The sequence below is a fragment of the Microtus oregoni genome, unplaced genomic scaffold (assembly GCF_018167655.1).
Source record: "Microtus oregoni isolate MIOR12 unplaced genomic scaffold, Mior012 000102F_ref0000329, whole genome shotgun sequence".
Lineage (NCBI taxonomy): Eukaryota > Metazoa > Chordata > Mammalia > Rodentia > Cricetidae > Microtus > Microtus oregoni.
Window position 1 is genome coordinate 111,179 of NW_024544716.1, and position 20,972 is coordinate 132,150.

Below are 20,972 nucleotides of genomic sequence, written 5' to 3' on the forward strand. Positions count from 1 at the left end.
GATCAAAGTGGCATCACCCATGAGTGTAATGATGATGGGTCAGGCTGGTCCAAGAGTAAAAACATACAAAGAAGGGATGAAAGAATACGAGAGAGTTGTCAGTCCAGCATGGGCCAGCACAGAATAAGGAAGGACTGTAGGAGAAGCTGTTCTTCCTTTTGGAGACTACAGCTCCCAGCATCCCCCTGGACTGGAAGCCCCAAAGGCACAGGGCATTTCTCCCAGACGCCCGTGTGTTCCCCGTTAAAAACAGGGGTCACCACGAGCTCGCTCTCTCTCTCTGCCCTTCTCTCCTTTCATCTCTGTCCCTTACTTGTTGTTACCCCCCATTAAAGTGCACCCACGTGGGACCACTGCGTGTCTGTGTCTCCTTCCTAACCCCGCATCGCCCTGTGTCTCACGTAATGTCTCCACTCTCTAACCCCACAGACAGACAAACAAGACAAAAAAGAATAACAGAAGCAACAAGAAGACAAGTGTCTTAGAGTTCATCAACATGCACGCAGCACACTGAGCCCTGACCTTGCACATAGTCACAAAGGAACACTTTGATCTCTTCCTTGGGTCATGGACAGATGCTGATGGCACAAAAGCCAGGTGGACTGGAATGGCCTATCACCTGAGTTCCCTCAACAGCAGTTCTCCCTCCTGCCCAAGACTACTCACTGTATGTAAGTGTAGGCTGATGGGACACTTTCTGTTGGAAGGTGACCCATCATGTGTACATTATCAGTGAACCTTATAAGAGCACTGCCATGATAGCCTAGGCTAAACGCCACGGGAAGTGGCATGTCCATGCCATGATTGCCTCTTTCACTAGCCCACACCTCAGCCTCCATGGCTACTGTTGGTCTCCTGGCATCTTCTCCAACCAATCCCATCTTCTAGTTAGGAATCGAACCTTCCCATTGGCTGTTGCCTCATTTATGACATCATTCTCCCTCCAACCCTACCAGCACCTGGTAGAATCTTGGTGTTTCCATGGTGATGACTGTAAACAACTTTGGATCATCACAGGTCCAGGTGGCCAGTGACCAGTGAGTGCTGTCTGATACTGGACACACTTGCCACTGAGGTCAGCTGATCAGAAAAAGCCGACCGATTATCTTGCTCCATTGTACTTTGGATTGCTGATCCTCTCCCCTTGACCATGTCAGGTAAGGATAGAGACTTCAAAACATGTGATCTTCTCCATTGACTTTTACTATACTAGTAAATCTTTGCTGAATGTGGATAGTATTGATGTTGATATAGATATCTAGATTTGAATGTCACATTTAGCTTTGGTTCTTACTAAGTAGGTGATTTTAGACAAAAAGTTTATTCTCAAGTGTTTTCCATCCGCCTCAAGGAGTGAACAGTGTCACTATGCTTGGGTCCTGTACTGTTGGGTTTTCAGAAGAAAGTGAAGAGGGAATAAAATCAGGCTCTTTTGGATGGTATTAAACTACAGAGACACGGGAACATGAACAAGGCACGCAGAGATCTAGCACTCCACACCACTAATGAGACAGTCTCCCCCCACTACTGTTTCCAGTCTTAGTTTAAAATTCAGGACGACTCTAACAGTATTGGTCACACCACAGATGGTGGCACACAACTATAATCACAACACAGAGAGAACTGGGTGGGATGGAGATCAGTTCAAGTCTGACATGCTCTACACTGGCCTCTCTCCATACTCACCAAATGAATATTGACTATGGACAAAATGGCGACTGCCATGTTGTGCAGTCACTTGGACTTCCCTGGATTAAACATGGAGAGTGGAAGAGAATAACAGGACTGTGGAATCTGAGAAGGCAGTTGTTGTACTGAAATTAATATTGACAGTGTTGCTGGAAGGACAGACCCACAGGAAGTCAGGGAAGGGGGCAAACACTGTACGGGTCTAGAAAGTATATAAATATATGAAGGCACACTGCAGAGGGGACCCTGGTGGTCCACAATGGTAGTTTAGAACACAATGTTGAAGACGACCACAGATTATAATCAAAACAGACAAGGCATTGTCATTTCCCAAGCCATGTTTAACCAAACGTACTGTTCAGATTAGTCTGTACAAAGGTTCCCTGGCACATATAGAAAGAATATCCTGATCTGGTCCCTGGCTCTTACACTCCATCCAGACCACTTTCTGCCCAGTTCCCCATGTCTCATGTGCACTGGTGGTGTTGGATAGGACCAACTGGGGCTGCGAAGTCCAGTCAGTTAGAGTCTGACCATGGCAACTGACACGCTGTTGTGAGGGGGGATTCTCACACGGATTCCCCCTTAGAAGAGATATAAAAATTAACAGTTACTGAGGAGCTGTTAAGAAAACAATTTAATCAACAGATATTAAATTGAGAAGCAATCATATTCAGAGATGAACCCCATAAAACATTAGCAGCCTCAAGAGGACACACTAAACTGATGCAAACATGAAGAAACGTTGTCAGTAGGTTGTATTTCTGAAATCATATTTGAATAATGTTTAAAAGTTATAAGATTATAAGAGATCCTCAATTATACAAGAAATGCAAGGGGAAAAAAGAGAGAGGGGGAAGGAATAATTACCGCAATTTGGTACACATTTGTTAAACATCATTTCAGAAAAAAACTCAATAAAATAGAGATTGGCCTGGTGGACATGGCAGGGGCTCCAGCTCCAGCACCAGCACTTAAGAGGCAGAAGCAGACCTGTCTGTTTGATTTCAAAGCCAGACTGATCAACGTAGAGTGAGTTTAGGTCACTCTATATGTAAGATCTGCAGAGAACAGGACAAAGTTCCAGGTATGGAATATGCCTATGGGTCTCTTCCCAATAATAACCTCTGTTGTAGAATATATTTGTGAGGAAGTGTCCCAACAGGCATTATTATATTACAATCAGGAAAAAGGAGCATCGTGTCTAGATCTGAGTGAGCATTAAGCCAGATTGACCAGGATTTCCATGCCCACACAGGAAAAAGCAGACAGTTCATCTAGTGATTGTCATCCTTCAAAGCCCCACCGATCAATCTTAACCCATTTGCTGGCATATGTAAGGGAACATAGATGCTAGACTCTCCCACTCAGTACAACCTGGAGATAACACAGTCCCTCCCAGAGGGTAGAAAGCTTCCATCTCAACTTTTTCCAACTCTCTTCTTGCTTCCTACAGAAAATTGCCAAAGTGCACCTTTCACTGGGACAGAATGTGCTCTGCAACCCTCTGTGCCTGTGCTGAGGAATGCCACACCCTCAGCAGGAACTGTGTGCAATTTCTATGGGGTCTGCACCCCAGCTGTGAGCTCAGCATGGCTCCTGTCATCAGACTCCAGCACATGCTGCCAGCAGCTCATGGACAGTGCCTGTCTTTACCAACGAGCTGGCACGACCATGCTGACTGAGCCAACTGACCAGAACCAGATCTCTACTTCGACATTTTCCTATCCAGGTGTTCTCCACTGGGATCTCAGAGAAAGCACCACCAGAAGGGAAGCTCCATTCCTGGATGCCCCTGTAACTGTCATTGACCAGAATACCACCCCCTCGTCTAGGTCTATAACAGCCCAGTGTGACAATACTTTCCATATCAATGCATTACCGCCATCCTATCCAACACTGTCTGCCTGCCTTGTACAGGCAACGCCATCAAATCTACCAGATCAACGATATATCCTGGCACCTTGCTACCTGGATGGAAGTCAGGTCTATTACAATGACCAGAACAGCCTGGGTCCTCCGATGGCTGAAGAATTCTGGCAGTGCCTGCAGGCCTATGGCTCTGTGTCCTGCTCTGGGAATCAGGCTTCCTCTCTGCACCCAGGGATGGTGAAGGCACTACAGGAGATTCAGCCAATGAACATCCAAACACCTTTCTCCACCTGTCCCATCTACTGGCCCACATCTGCTCAAACCATGCCAGACACCAGTCTTCAAGGTGAGTAAAGCCAGGAAGGGAGGTGTGAGATCAGCCCTCAGAGGAGACACAGCTCTACCTTTCAGAAGTGGATGTCCACACAGAGGAAGAATGGGAGTCCTGACATGTAGGCTATTGCTCAGGCTCATTACCCCTAAATTCAGTCTCTATAATGAGAGAGAATACAGGAAAGTGAGTGATATTAAACCTTCATTAAGACATGTCCAAGGACCACACCACAGGAATGCATTTCACTGCCAAGGCTAATCAGGCCCATGTAGCAGCTCACTAAAATCACCTCCTTCCTAATCTATGTCTCCAGATTCTAGATGACATCGAGAATTTTATCTGTTTTTCTACAACTAAGTTTCCCCTGAGTTGAAACTAGTATCCAGAGAAATGGAACCCTGAATCTGTCCTGGAGGAAGTCTTCTCCCACACTCCAAGTGTCCGCTGTGACAGTCTGCCTTGACCTTTGTAATATTGATAAGCAGGGTTGAAGCATCTCACCCTATCTGTCATGATCAACCTCTCTCTTTTTCTCTGTCTCTTTTCCTCCTCTACATCTCTCTTCCACTTTCTCTTTTTCTTTTACTCTTTCTTTCTGAATCTTCAGCAGTGACCCAAGGCCAAGACTATGTAGACATGTTCTCTGTTACAAAGTTGAAGCTCAAAGCTTTCACAGTCTTACATTTTGACATCACTAACAAAAATTCTGTGAAACGTGAACCTTAAGGAATGTCAGGGCTTTTGAACCGCTTGCCTTTCAGAATTGAGGAACTGATATGGATACCTAAACCCAAATAAAAATCCAGGCTTCAGGGGCCATATGAGTAATACAATGAACAGAAAGAAACTGGTGGAGATGAGTAAGATTAGGAAACAGTGAGCAACACAACCTGTCTCAGAGCAAACTCCCAAGGCAATGAGAGGCACTGTTTCAAAGGAAAATGGGGGAGAAAGGGAAGAGCGCACACCAAGGAATCTGTCACCTCCCCATGATCACTAAGCATGTACACACCACACAAACACAAGAGAAAACGTGATCTCACATGGTCATGAGAAACAAATGAGTAGTTACTATGTGTCTCCAAAGAGGGCTGCTTTCCCTGCTCCTCCAGCAGAGCTCATAGCAATGCCTGCAACACTGCTGCACGAGACTCAGTGCTCAGGTGCACTGAAAGCGGGGGTAGCATCTCACTTACCAGGCACTGACTTCGAACTTCCTCTTTTTCAGTGGTGGAGAGGGAGACAACCCTGGGGTTGACACCTTCAGGGCAGACACTGTGTCTGCTGCAGAGTCCAGACCTCGGCAATGCCTGCACCCAGGATGCCCAGATGAAGACAGCACCTGTCAGTAGGAGCAGGTCATTAATTGCCCTCATGCACAGTCCTTCTGAATTCCTGGCCTTGCCTCCAGCCACAAGCCTGGAAAAGACACAGAAGAACAATGCAGATGAGATGAATGCTGAGCAATCAACACCTCTGGATTCCTATGAGGGCACAAAATGTAACCAAGACGCATCACCCCTCCCTTCAGCATACCCTGGCATGCAGCAGCCCTTGAACTACAGTGATGTTGGGAGCCTGAGGCAGAAGCTAGCTTCTCAAAATGCCACTTTGGGAAACAGTAGCCTTGGTCTGGAAGACCCTGAGGCTCTGCAGAGTGTCATGGAGTCTAGCAATGACTTTGCAGACATGACTACTCTGGTGGCAGATATTCACCTTCCCCAACTCTTAAACTTCAACACTGGCCTTGACCAAATGGAAGATCACACAGCAAGCCAAACCAAAGACTCCAAAGACATCAGGAGGGACCAGGCCCAGTCACGCACCAGCATCTTAAGTGGACTATCTGAACTGGGCCTCAAGAAAAACCAGAAAGTCTCTGATGTGTTTCATGGAGCTCTTCAGGCCAGAACCCATCACGAGGATATGCTGAAGGAAGATGATCCTGGAACCATAGACAACACGGCCAACCACGTGCAGAGCAAATCTCAGATATTTGTACCCAAGAGGCCCAGCGTAGCAAGGGCACAGGGGAAAGAAAAGGCCAAGGACACCAGAGGAAACAGCTCCAAGAAAACAGAGGAGCTGAAGCCATCAAGTCACAGAGTCAAGGCAGAAGAGAAGTCCGCCATCCCAAAGACCAAGAGGAAGAGGAATCCACCTGAGCTCAGCCATGACAGCTTTAAGAAGCCTCGAACTCACCTCGGCATGCACATGCTGGCGTCTGTGCAGGTCTTTCACCCACTGGGGAAGAAGAGTGAGAGGAAAACTGGCGTCTCCTCCTCCCGGGCTCTGCTGAACTTGAGCAGCAACAAAGATCCCAGGACAGGCCCAACCGCCACATCCCTGGGAGATGCGCCCCGTGAGGGTCGAGGCCCTGGTAGAATCCCGGGCAATGCTCAGAGAACAGAGAGCAGTGCTCCCAAGCGGTGTCCATCTCTGTGCCTGGATGAGCTGTCCCCAGCTGGGAAGGTCAAATTAGTACCTCTGCCTTTCCTAGCCCTGGACAAGCCTCAAGACAGACCTGTTTCCAGAAAGCTTCACTGCCTGGCTTCGCACAGGCCCACTACAGCTTACCCAGTGAGGTCTCAATCCCACACTGCTAGGCAACCCAAACTCAAGTCATCCCAACCAGCTCCTGCCAGCACATCACTGATGGCCTCTGACAAGTCGGCTCTGCCAGTTGCCACCAGTGCCACACGTCCAATTAGAAGCAAGCCCATCCAGTCTTGCCCTGGGCCTCAACCGCCTGCCTCTTTGCCTGCACCCTACAGAGCATCATCTCACACTTCACTCCACAGGGAGCCTCTTTCTTTTGCCACAAACAAGACCCTAGATCCTCCCCAGCCTCAATCCCAATACCTGCGGCAAGATTTCAGCCACTTACCAATTCCTTGGAAGAAAGTCAACATTCCGGGACCAGTCATCTCACAGCCTATCACTGAAGAGCAGAGGCCAGAGAGGGAGGCCATGAAGAGGCGGGCTCAACAGGAGAGAGAGAATGCTGCCAAGTGTACCTCTCTGGGAAAACCACAGCTTTTCCTTCAGAGGGAGAAAGATATGGAAATTTCGAGATATTATGGCTATGCAGTGTAAGTGCTGCCCAAACCTTTGGGACACAACGCTATTCATCACACACAGGTAAGATGTAGATACACATAGATATTCATGCATACATGAAGTTTAGAGGCTTAGCTGAATGTGTAGATATGTAGATACATACATAGTAATGCAGAATAATATTTAGATGTATGCATATATTTGAAGGGAAAGACATAGTTTATAAATTTATAAATATTTGAAGACACTATAATTGACTGTAGAAACTTAAGACTGCGATTTTATCCATGAGTATATAGAGAGGGCTTTGATGTCTTCCTTAGAACTTTACTATTATTAATTTATGTTTCCTAATTACGTAATAATACATGTGACATAGATACAACATATGCTATAAGTCAGTGGTACTACTTATTTAATGTTATAGCTGTAGCAAAAAGCTCTAGTGGCAATAAGATTATTTTCCTGGAATTTAATTTTCAAGATTCTAGGATGATGTGGGAGTCCCCTCTGTATGCTGTGAATATGTTTTATTACCACTGGTCATTAATCAGTAAATCTGTTTCAGCCAATGACTGAGCAGGTCAAAGCCATGTAGGACATTTGAACTGAGATGTAGAGAGAAAGCAGGCAAACTCAAAGAGATGCCATGTAGCTGCCGAAGGAGAAAGATGCCTGAATGCCCGAACATTGCCAATAGGTCACAGACTCACGGTGATAACAGGTTAATATTACTTGGCTTTATTAAGATGTTAGAGTTAGCCAGGAATATGCTGGGGTCATTGGCCGAACAGTACTGTAATTAATGTGATTTCTGTCTGATTATTCACGTCAGAGTTACTGAACATGGTAAGTTTCCTAGAGTGCATACTGTAAAGTGAACACACTACTGCTGTCGCCACATCTCCTCCCGTTTCAAACCTCAAACACGAGCCCTTTAGACATCAGTACTCTGCCTGCATTTCATGATATGAAACATAGGGTCCATGTGTGCATAATCAAGATCCTACCTTGAAAGAAATTCTACAAGGCGGAGTATCTTTCTGAGATGGGTTGATTTGGATTACTGGGTTTATCTCAAATTGTATCAATCTTTGAAATTATCCATTTAACATGTTTGTTTTTCGTGTGTGTGTGTGTGTGTGTGTGTGTGTGTGTGTGTTGTCCACATGAACTACTGCGTAACAAATGTATGGAGTGCCCAGAGAGGCCAAACCTGGGCATCAGTTCTCTGGAGTCTGTAATTAAGAGAGACTGAAAACCATCATGAGGTGCTCTGAATTCTACCTGGGGATTCTGCGAGAAAATCAAGTGTTCTTCTCTAAGGAGCCATCTCATCGAACCCGAGTTGAGTACACATAATGGACTGACATTTGATCGCCTGATATTTTCCTCCATCCTGACCTGTCCCTGAATCTTAACCTCCTTGTACTATTCTGTGCTCTAACTGTTTCAGAGTTTGTAACACATTGTCCTCTGAGGCATATGGCATTAACCTTGTATGGGGTGGCACATAAGAAATAGAATTAATTTATATATAAGTTTAGTTTCTTGAGACAATGTTTCTCTTCATATCACTGAATATTTGGGAACTGACCTCGCTAATCAGGCTAGCCTTGAAATCACAAAGATCTGCCTGACACTGCCTTTGTAATGCCTTTGCCTGTGTCCCTGCCTCAAGAGTGCTGGGACTAAAGGAATGCACCAAAATCCCAGGTGAAAGCACCTTCCTTTCTGTATATGTGGGTCACCGATTTCCCCACCATGATTATGTGAGGATGTATGTTAGCAACAGTACATTTTTGATAGCTACCAAAAGTCACAGAGGCTGAACTGCTTGCGCTTACAACTGTAATTCAACACAGGTTCATTGTTCTGAAAAATTGCTACTCAAACAGAGATCATAGGAACGCCTTCCCCATCACTATAAGGGCCTAAGTGGAGAGGGCACAGAAGGAGGGGAGCATCTCACTTACCAGTCACTAACTTCTTCCTTGACTCTTTTTCAGTGTTGGAGAAGGGGGTGTCCCTGGGACTGACACCTCAGGACAGACAGTCCATCAGTTGCAGTCCACAATGTTGCTAGTATTCCACCCTGGATTCACAGATGAGGATGCCACCTGTTGATAGGGACAGGTCATTGACTGCCCCTATCCAAAGGTCTCCCAAATTCCTGGCCTTGCCAACAGCTCTCATCCTAGGCGGAAAAAAAAAGAAAACAATGTGAATTAGACGACAGCCAATCTATCAATGCTTAAGGATCCCTTAAAGGCACACAGGAAACCTAGTCCCATCACTTCTCCCTTTAGCACACCCCAACTTGCAGCACACGCTGTGCTTTACTGACACTAACACCCTGAGGCAGAAGCGTGCTGTTGACCATGTCTCTTGCTAAGCAGCACCTTTGGCCATCATGAGCCTGGCACCTGCACACTGTGATGGTCTCCAGCATAGACTTTGCTGACATGACTACACCGGGGCCAGATATTCACCTTCCACAATTTTTCAAATAACTCAATGTATTAAACATATTCAGAGATGCACAGCATCCTTATCCAAAGACTCCATAGTCATCAGGAGGGAATAAGCTGGGGCTCATGAGCAAGACAAAACCAAGAGGACCAGAGGAAACAGCTTCAAGAAAACAGAGGAGCTGAAGCAGTTTAGGAAGAGTCAAGTCAGAAGAGAAGGACACCATCCCAGGAACAAAAGGAGGAGGAATCCACCTGTGCTCAGCCACCACATCTATAAGAATCCTCGAACCCACCCCAGCATGCACACGCAGGAGTCCGGGAAGGGCTTTCACCTCTTGTGGGGGAAGTGAGAGAAGAAAACTGGCCTCCCCTGAACTCTGTCAACTCTTCCTGCTACTCTGTACTCTATTATTACAAGAGTTTATTGAACTTTGATCTCTGGGGAAGTGGCATTGGATATTCGCAGGGTGACCTTTATTCACTTTCTTTTAGTTCCTTGAGAGAGACTTCTCTCCACAGCACTATATGTCCTGGTAATAACATCATAGACCAGGTTAGCCTTGAACTCAGTGATCTGCTAGACTCTGCCTCTGCCGCTTCCTCTGTCTTTTGAGTCCCTGCCTCAAGAGTGCTGCGACTAAAGATGTGCTTCAACAATGCAGGTAGAATCAAGATTCTTTCTGTACATGTGGATCACCAGGTTTCCCAGCATGATTTGATGAAGAGTCCATGTGTAGGCAAGGCGATTCTTGCTACTGACCTAAAATCACAAGAGACTTAACTGAATGTATTGACTTAGCTGTATGTATTTACAACTGCAACTCAACTCAGATTCTTTTTTCTGACAGTACCTTTGTTTCACTTGTAGGCTGGACTTCTGACAATGCCTATCTACTTCCAGATAGTACAACATCTGGATTTGACTCAAGGAATGTATTCAACCTGTCCCTAGATATTTATGGTGTTTGTATTTTCTCAATAGGTAATCCCCAGCTACTGTGTAGACACAATACTGTCCATTCTAACAAAGCCTATTTGCTGTCCAGAGTCACTGGTCTAGATAAATATAACACAGCCAGCCGGAAAGGATCCCACAACCTGTATCCAAGCATCCTGACAGGGGCACGATTGACTACAAGAGAATGAAGGAAAGCAATAGTTTAGGGAGGTCTCTGGTTTGATCACTCTCTCTGTGTTTTTTAACTACAGAATTTGGGACTCCATGAGTCTACTGGGCTTCACTGTACTCCTCAGAAAAACAGAAAGGCATTTGAATGGATATACATTCATGTTAAGATTATTATTTTAATATTTATGTTTTCAAATTAAGACTACAGTGAATACTGCCTAAACCGCCTCTCTCTTCCTATACCATTCAGCTTACATCCAGATCCCCACATCCCCTGTCTCCCTCCCTCCCTCCCTCCTTTGGGGCATAGCGCCTCCCTGCCCAGCCTGCTAGGACGCTGGGACCGAATCCAAACCGGGAGGACAAAGGGGTGGCCGGTAGCTCCTTTGTTCCCATAGCCTCCCCACAGGGAGCGTGGTGGGCCCTCTGTTCGTGAGCTAACCAAGCAGCATGGAGTTTCAATCTGGGCACCGAGTGAAACATCATTGTGGTGAGTGAGTGCTGCTTCAGCTGGGAACATACCTCAGCCCGCCCACACTTCCTGGCCATCCTACCGGGTCTATACTGCCTAAACTGCCTCTCTCTTCCTATCCCATTCAGCTTACATCCAGATCCCCACACCCCCTGTCTCCCTCCCTCCCTCCTTTGGGGCATTGCGCCTCCCTGCCCAGCCTGCTAGGGCGCTGGGACCGAACCCGAACCGGGAGGACAAAGGGGTGGCTGGTAGCTCCTTTGTTCCCATAGCCTGCCCGCAGCGAGCAGGGTGGGCCCTTTGTTCGCGAGCTAACCAAGCAGCGTGGAGTTTCGATCTGGGCACCGAGTGAAACATCATTGTGGAGAAACATCTCTGGGGAGTGACATCACTGGGAAGGTACATCAGTGGGCAAGAAGACCTGATCCTGTAAAAGAAGATCCAAAGGGGAGTATTGGGAGGAAGAGATGGGCAGACGCCAATGCAGGAATTCTCCCAACAATCTGAAAAACAACACGAAACCACCAGAAGCCAGTGACCCCACAACAGGAGGACATGAACACCTTAATCAAGAAGAAGTAGAAAAAACTGACTTCATGAAAGTGATTGACACCCTTAAACAGCATATAAAAAACACGCTTATAGAAATGGATGAGAAGTATAATAGAAACTTCGAGGAATTGAGTAAATCAGTGAATGATACCCTAGGAAACCAAGGAAAAACAATCAAGCAGATAAAGGAAACAGTTCATGACTTGAAAACTGAAATGGAGGCAAAGAAGAAAACACAAACAGAGGGCCGGCTGGACATGGAAAATCTAGGTAAACGAATAGAGACTACAGAATCAAGTATAACCAGCAGAATACAAGAGATAGAAGAAAGAATCTCAGATTCTGAGGATAACATAGAGAAAATAAACACTCTGATCAAAGAAAACAGCAAGTCCAACAAACTCTCATCACAAAACATTCAGGAAATATGGGACACAATAAAAAGACCAAACCTAAGAATAATTGGAGTAGAAGAAGGAGAAGTGCAGCTCAACGGTACAGAAAATATACTTAATAAAATTATAGAAGAAAATTTTCCCAACCTGAAGACAGATGTACCTATGAAGGTTCAAGAAGCATACAGAACACCAAATAGGCTGGATCAAAAGAAAACATCCCCTCGCCATATAATAATCAAAACACAAAATATACAGAATAAAGAAAGAATATTAAGAGCCGCAAAGGAAAAAGGCCAAGTTACTTATGAAGGTAAACCTATCAGACTTACACCTGACTTCTCTATGGAAACCATGAAAGCCAGAAGGTCCTGGATAGATGTTCTCCAAAAACTAAGAGACCACGGATGCAAGCCCAGACTACTATATCCAGCCAAACTTTCATTCACTATAAATGGAGAAAACAAAATTTTCCAGGATAAAAACAAATTTAAACAATACGTAGCCACAAATCCAGCCTTACAGAAAATAATAGAAGGAAAATCACTAACCAAGGAGTCCAACAATGACCACAATAACTCAGACATCTAGAGACTCTTCACCAGCACAAATCAAAGAAGGAAAACACACAAACCCTACTACTAAAAAAGTGACCGGAGTTAACAACCACTGGTCATTAATATCACTTAATATCAATGGGCTCAACTCACCAATAAAAAGGCACAGGCTAGGGCGGGGACCAACTGGGACAGGCTGGAACCGGCGGGGACCAGAGCGGCAGCAGAGGACACAGGCTGCTGGTGGCGGGAACCATCCCAGCAGCAGAAGCAGGCTGCAGGGACCGCGCGAAACACCGAGAACAGATCGCCCCACTACAATTAAACCAAAGAGGTAGGCATTCGGTTGGGGAGGTCCCTGGCAGAGGAGGAGCCCGGTCCTATTCTTGAAGACCCTTCTGAGGGGTGAGAGGGATCTTGGCCCCCCCGGCAGGAACCAGGAAACAGAGCAAGGGCATTTTGTAAGAGGAGCCCCTGGCCAGCAGGGAAACCTGAACCAGTTTTAACAGACCCCTTAGATAGCATCGATAGGAGGAGATGGGCAGGCATCAAGGAAAGAATTCACCCAATAATCTGAAAATCAGCATGAAAACACCAGAACCCAATGATCTTACAACAGAAGGTCTCCAACACCCTAACACAGAAGAAGTGGAAAAAATTGACTTTTTGAAAGCAGTAGCGTCCCTTAAACAACATGTGAAAAATGCCCTTATAGAAATGGATGAGAAGTATAACCAAAAATTTGAAGAAATGAGTAAATATGTACATAATACCCTGGGAAACCAAGAAAGAACGATCAAACAGGTAATGGAAACAGTTCAAGAATTGAAAACTGAAATGGAAGCAAGGAAGAAAACACAAACTGAGGACCAGCTGGATATGGAAAATCTAGGTCAACGAGCACAGCCTACAGAAACAAGCATAATCAATAGAATACAAGAAATAGAAGAAAGAATCTCAGATTCTGAGGACACCATAGAGAAAATAAACACTCTGATCAAAGAAAACTGCAAAGCCAACAAATTCTCATCACAAAACATTGAGGAATTATGGGACACAATAAAAAGACCAAATATAAGAATAATAGGAATAGAAGAAGGAGAAGAGTCACAGCTCAAAGGCCCAGAAAATATTTTGAACAAAATTATGGAAGAAAACTTTCCCAACTTAAAGAAAGATATTCCTTTGAATATTCAAGAAGCATACAGAACACCAAACAGACTGGATCAAAGGAAAACATCCCCTCGCCATATAATAATCAAAACACAAAATATACAGGTTAAAGAAAGAATACTAAGAGCTGCAAAGGAAAAAGGCCAAGTAACTTATAAAGGTAAACCGATCAGACTTACACCTGATTTCTCTATGGAAACAATGAAAGCCAGAAGGTCCTGGATAGAAGTACTGCAGAAGCTAAGAGACCATGGATGCAAGCCCAGACTACTATACCCAGCCAAGCTTTCGTTCACTATAAATGGAGAAACCAAGACATTCCAGGATAAGAACAAATTTAAGCAATACGTAGCCACGAATCCAGCCCTACAGAAAGTAATAGAAGGAAAACCGCAACCCAAGGAATCCAACATTGCCAACACTGCCTACAATAACTCAGGCATCTAGCGACCCTTCACTAGCACAACTCAAAGAAGGGAGACACACAAATTCTACTTCCAAAAACAACAAGAATATCCGGCATGAACAACCACTGGTCATTAATATCACTTAATATTAATGGTCTCAACTCACCTATAAAAAGGCACAGGCTAAGAGATTGGATACGAAAACAGGATCCAACATTCTGCTGTTTGCAAGAAACACATCTCAACCACAAAGACAGGCATCTACTCAGAGTAAAGGGTTGGGAAAAGGTCTTTCAAGCAAATGGTCCTAAGAAAAAAGCAGGTGTGGCCATATTAATTTCTAACAAAACTGACTTCAAACTAAAATCAATCAGAAGAGATCGAGATGGACACTTTATACTCATAACAGGAACAATTTGTCAGGATGATGTCTCAATCCTGAATATTTATGCCCCTAATATAAAAGCACCCATGTATGTAAAAGAAATATTACTAAAACTCAAGGCAGGTATCAAACCACACACACTAGTAGTAGGAGACTTCAATACACCTCTCTCAGCAATGGACAGGTCAATCAGACAGAAACCTAATAGAGAAGTAAGAGAACTACTGGAGGTAATGAAGCAAACGGACTTAACAGACATCTATAGAACATTCCACCCAAATAGGAAAGAATATACCTTCTTCTCTGCAGCCCATGGAACCTTCTCGAAAATTGACCACATACTCGGAAACAAAGGAAACCTCCACAGATACAAAAAAATATCAGTGTCCACCTGCATCTTATCAGATCACCACGGATTAAAGTTAGAATTCAACAACAATCCTACCTCCAGAAAGCCGACAAACTCATGGAAACTGAACAGTCAACTACTGAACCACACCTGGGTTAAGGAAGAAATCAAGAAGGAAATTAAAGTCTTCCTGGAATTCAATGAAAATAGAGAAACAACATACTCAAACCTATGGGACACTATGAAAGCAGTGCTAAGAGGAAAGTTCATAGCACTAAGTGCCCACTTAAAGAAAACAGAGAAAGCATACATCAGGGACTTAACAGCACACCTGAAAGCTTTAGAAAAAAAAAAGAAGCAGACACGCCCAGGAGGAGCAGAAGACTGGAAATAATCAAACTGAGGGCGGAAATCAACAAAATAGAAATGCAGAAAACAGTCCAAAGAATCAATGAAACAAAAAGTTGGTTCTTGGAGAAAATCAACAAGATCGACAAACCCCTATCCAAACTAATTAAACGACAGAGAGAGAACACGCAAATAAATAAGATCAGAAATGAAAAGGGGGACATAACCACAGACACAGAGGAAATTCAGAGAATCGTTAGATCTTACTACAAAAGCCTGTATGCCGCAAAACTAGAAAATGCAAAAGAAATGGACATGTTTTTAGATAAGTGCCACATACCAAAGCTAAACCAAAACCAGGTGAACGATCTAAATAGACCTGTTAGTCGCGAAGAACTAGAAACCGTTATCAAAAATCTACCTTCCAAAAAAAGCCCAGGACCAGATGGTTTCAATGCAGAATTCTACCAGAACTTCCAAGAAGAGCTAATACCTATACTCCTTAATGTATTTCACAATATAGAAACAGAAGAGTCATTGCCAAATTCCTTTTATGAAGCTACAGTTACCCTGATACCAAAACCACACAAAGACCCAACCAAGAAAGAAAATTACAGGCCTATCTCACTCATGAATATCGACGCAAAAATTCTCAATAAAATACTGGCAAACCGAATCCAAGAACACATTAGAAAAATTATCCATTATGATCAAGTAGGCTTCATCCCAGAGATGCAGGGCTGGTTCAACATACGCAAATCTATCAATGTAATCCAGCATATAAATCAACTGAAAGAAAAAAACCATATGATCATTTCATTAGATGCTGAAAAAGCATTTGACAAAATTCAAAACCCCTTTATGATAAAAGTCTTGGAGAGATTAGGGATACAAGGGTCATACCTAAATATAATAAAAGCTATTTACAGCAAGCCGTCAGCTAACATTAAATTAAATGGAGAAAAACTCAAAGCCATGCCACTAAAATCAGGAACACGACAAGGACGTCCACTCTCTCCATACCTCTTCAATATAGTGATTGAAGTTCTAGCAATAGCAATAAGACAACATAAAGGGATCAAGGGGATTCGTATCGGAAAAGAAGAAGTTAAGCTCTCGTTATTTGCAGATGATATGATAGTATACATAAGCGACCCCAAAAACTCTACCAAAGAACTCCTACAGCTGATAAACACCTTTAGTAATGTGGCAGGATACAAGATCAACTCCAAAAAATCAGTGGCCTTCCTATACACTAAGGATAAGGAAACAGAGAGGGAAATTAGAGAAGCATCACCTTTCACGATAGCCACAAATAGCATAAAATATCTTGGGGTAACTCTGACCAAGGATGTGAAAGATCTATTTGACATGAACTTTAAGTCTTTGAAGAAAGAAATTGAAGAGGACACCAGAAAATGGAAAGATCTTCCTTGCACCTGGATTGGGAGGATCAACATAGTAAAAATGGCAATTCTACCAGAAGCAATCTATAGATTCAATGCAATCCCCATCAAGATCCCATCAAAATTCTTCACAGATCTGGAGAAGACAATAATCAACTTTATATGGAAAAACAAAAAAAACCCAGGATAGCCAAAACAATCTTATACAACAAAGGAGCGTCTGGAGGCATTACCATCCCTGACTTCAAACTCTACTACAGAGCTACAGTATTGAAAACAGCTTGGTATTGGCATAAAAACAGAGAAGTCGACCAATGGAATCGAATAGAAGACCCTGACATTAACCCACAAAACTATGATCACCTGATTTTTGATAAAGGAGCTAAAAGTATACAATGGAAAAAAGAGAGCATCTTCAACAAATTGTGCTGGCAAAACTGGATGTCAACCTGTAGAAGAATGAAAATAGATCCATATCTATCACCATGCACTAAACTCAAGTCCAAATGGATTAAAGACCTCAATATCATTCTGAACACACTAAACCTGATAGAAGAGAAAGTGGGAAGTACTCTACAACACATGGGCACAGGAGACCACTTCTTACATACAACCCCAGCAGCACAGACATTAAGGACCTCATTGAATAAATGGGACCTCCTGAGACTGAGAAGCTTCTGTAACGCAAAGGACACTGTCGCTAAGACACAAAGGCAACCCACTAACTGGGAGAAGATCTTCACCAACCCCGCAACTGACAAAGGTCTGATCTCCAAAATATATAAAGAACTCAAGAAACTAGACTGTAAAAGGCTAACCAACCCAATTATAAAATGGGGCATTGAGCTGAACAGAGAATTCTCAACAGAAGAACTTCAAATGGCCAAAAGACACTTTAAGGTCATGCTCAACTTCCTTAGCGATCAGGGAAATGCAAATCAAGACAACTTTAAGATACCATCTTACACCTGTCAGAATGGCGAAAATCAAAAACACCAATGATAGCCTTTGTTGGAGAGGTTGTGGAAAGGGGTACACTCATCCATTGCTGGTGGGAATGCAAACTTGTGCAACCACTTTGGAAAGCAGTGTGGCGGTTTCTCAGGAAATTTGGGATCAACTTACCCCTGGACCCCGCAATACCACTCTTGGGAATATACCCAAGAGAGGCCTTATCATACAACAAAAGTATATGCTCTACTATGTTCATAGCAGCATTGTTTGTCATAGCCAGAACCTGGAAACAACCTAGATGCCCTTCAATGGAAGAATGGATGAAGAAAGTATGGAATATATACATACTAGAGTATTATTCAGGAGTAAGAAACAAGGACTTCTTGAATTTTGCATACAAATGGATGGAAATAGAAAACACTATCCTGAGTGAGGTAAGCCAGACACAAAAAGAGGAACATGGGATGTACTCACTCATATTTGGTTTCTAGCCATAAACCAAGGACATTGAGCCTATAATTAGTGATCCTAGAGAAGCTAAATAAGGAGAACCCAAAGAAAAACATATAGGCATCCTCCTGAATAGTAACCTTCAGCAAGCGATGAAAGGAGACAGAGACAGAGACCCACATTGGAGCACAGGACTGAATTCTCAAGGTCCAAATCAGGAGCAGAAGGAGTGAGAGCATGAACAAGGAACTCAGGACCATGAGGGGTGCACCCACACACTGAGACAATGGGGATGTTCTACTGGGAACTCACCAAGACCAGCTGGCCTGGGTCTGGAAAAGCCTGGGATAAAACCGGACTCTCTGAACATAACGGACAATGAGGACTACTGAGAACTCAAGAACAATGGCACTGGGTTTCTGATCCTACTGCACGTACTGGCTTTGTGGGAGCCTAGGCAGTTTGGATGCTCAACTTACTAGACCTGGATGGAGGTGGGGGGTTCCTTGGACTTCCCACAGGACAGGGAACCCTGATTGCTTTTCGGGCTGAGGGGGGGGACTTAATTAGGGGAGGGGGAGGGAAATGGGAGGCGGTGGCTGGGAAGAGACAGAAATCTTTAATAAATAAATAAATTTAAAAAAAAGGCACAGGCTAAGAGATTGGATAAGAAAACAGGATCCAACATTCTGCTGTCTACAAGAAACACACCTCAACCACAAAGACAGGCACCTACTCAGAGTAAAGGGCTGGGAAAAGGCTTATCAAGCAAATGGACCTTAGAAACAAGCAGGTGTGGCCATACTAATTTCTAACAAAGTTGACTTCAAACTTAAATCAATCAGAAGAGATGGAGAGGGACATTTTATACTCATAACAGGAACAATTCATCAGGAAGAAGTCTCAATCCTGAATATCTATGCCCCTAATATAAAAGCACCCACGTACGTAAAAGAAACATTACTAAAACTCAAGGCAGCCATCAAACCGCACACACTAATAGTAGGAGACTTCAACACTCCTCTCTCACCAATGGACAGGTCAATCAGACAGAAACCTAACAGAGAAATTAGAGAATTAATGGAGGTAATGAAGCAAATAGACTTAACAGACATCTATAGATTATTCCACCCAAAGAGGAAAGAATATACCTTCTTCTCTGCAGCTCATGGAACCTTCTCGAAAATTGACGACATACTTGGTAACAAAGCTAACTTACACAGTTACAAAAAAATATTAGTAACCACCTGTGTCTTATCAGATCACCATGGATTAAAGTTAGAATTCAACAACAATGCTACCCCCAGAAAGCCTACAAACTCATGGAAACTGAACAGTCAACTACTGAACCATACCTGGATTAAGGAAGAAATAAAGAAAGAAATTAAAGTCTTCCTTGAATTCAATGAAAATAAAGAAACAACATACTCGAACTTATGGGACACTATGAAAGCAGTCCTGAGAGGAAAGTTCATAGCACTAAGTGCCCACCTAAAGAAAACAGAGAAAGCACATATTGGAGACTTAACAGCCCACTTGAAAGAACTAGAAAAACAAGAAGCAGACTCACCTAGGAGGAGTAGAAGACTGGAAATAATCAAATTGAGGGCTGAAATCAACAAAATAGAAACACAGAAAACAATCCAAAGAATCAATGAAACAAAAAGCTGGTTCCTGGAGAAAATCAACAAGATTGATAAACCCCTATCCAAACTAATCAAACGACAGAGAGAGAACACGCAAATTAATAAGATCAGAAATGAAAAGGGGGACATAACCACAGACACAGAGGAAATTCAGAGAGTCATTAGATCTTACTACAAAAGCCTGAATGCCACAAAACTGGAAGATGTAAAAGAAATGGACACTTTTTTAGATAAATACCATTTACCAAAACTAAACCAGGACCAGGTGAACAATCTAAACAGACCTCTAAGTCGCGAAGAATTAGAAGCTGTTATCAAAAACCTCCCTACCAAAAAAAGCCCAGGACCAGATGGTTTCAATGCAGAATTCTACCAGAACTTCCAAGAACACCTAATACCTATACTCCTTAATGTATTCCACAATATAGAAACAGAAGGGTCATTACCAAATTCCTTTTATGAAGCCACAATTACTCTGATACCAAAACCACTCAAAGACTCAACCAGGAAAGAGAACTACAGGCCAATCTCACTCATGAATATCGACTTAAAAATCCTCAACAAAATACTGGCAAATCGAATCCAAGAACACATTAGAAAAATTATCCATTATGATCAAGTAGGCTTCATTCCTCAGATGCAGGGCTGGTTCAACATACGAAAATCTATCAATGTAATCCAGCATATAAATAAACTGAAAGAAAAAAACCATATGATAATTTCATTAGATGCTGAAAAAGCATTTGACAAAATTCAACATCCATTTATGTTAAAAGTCTTGGAGAGATTAGGGATACAAGGGTCATACCTAAATATAATAAAAGCTATATACAGCAAGCCAACAGCTAACATCAAATTAAATGGAGAGAAACTGAAAGCCATCCCACTTAACTCGGGAACACGGCAAGGCTGTCCACTCTCGCCATACCTCTTCAATATAGTGCTTGAAGTTCTAGCAATAGCAATAAGACAACATAATGGGATCAAGGGGATTCGAATTGGAAAGGAAGAAGTTAAACTTTCGTTATTTGCAGATGATATGATAGTGTACATAAGCGACCCCGAAAACTCCACCAAAGAACTTATACAGCTGATAAACAGCTTTAGTAATGTGGCAGGATACAAGATCAACTCCAAAAAATCAGTCGCCCTCTTATACACAAAGGATATGGAAGCATAGAGGGAAATCAGAGAAGCTTCACCATTCACGATAGCCACAAACAGCATAAAATATCTTGGGGTAAATCTAACCAAGGAAGTGAAAGATCTTTTTGACAAGAACTTTAAGGCATTGAAGAAAGAAAATGAAGAGGATACCAA

At 43.2% G+C, this 20,972-nt stretch overlaps 1 protein-coding gene across 1 annotated transcript in view; it reads left to right on the forward strand.

The window, feature by feature from the left end:
• The first annotated feature begins 1,150 nt into the window (after positions 1–1,150).
• LOC121443179 (uncharacterized protein C2orf78 homolog) overlaps positions 1,151–20,972 on the forward strand; it is a 35,751-nt gene continuing 15,929 nt past the window's right edge. Inside the window, exons 1-3 of the mRNA XM_041644854.1 lie at positions 1,151–1,157; positions 3,146–3,907; positions 5,124–5,876. Coding sequence (XP_041500788.1) covers positions 1,151–1,157; positions 3,146–3,907; positions 5,124–5,876 — 1,522 coding nt within the window. The remainder of the gene's footprint in view (positions 1,158–3,145; positions 3,908–5,123; positions 5,877–20,972) is intronic.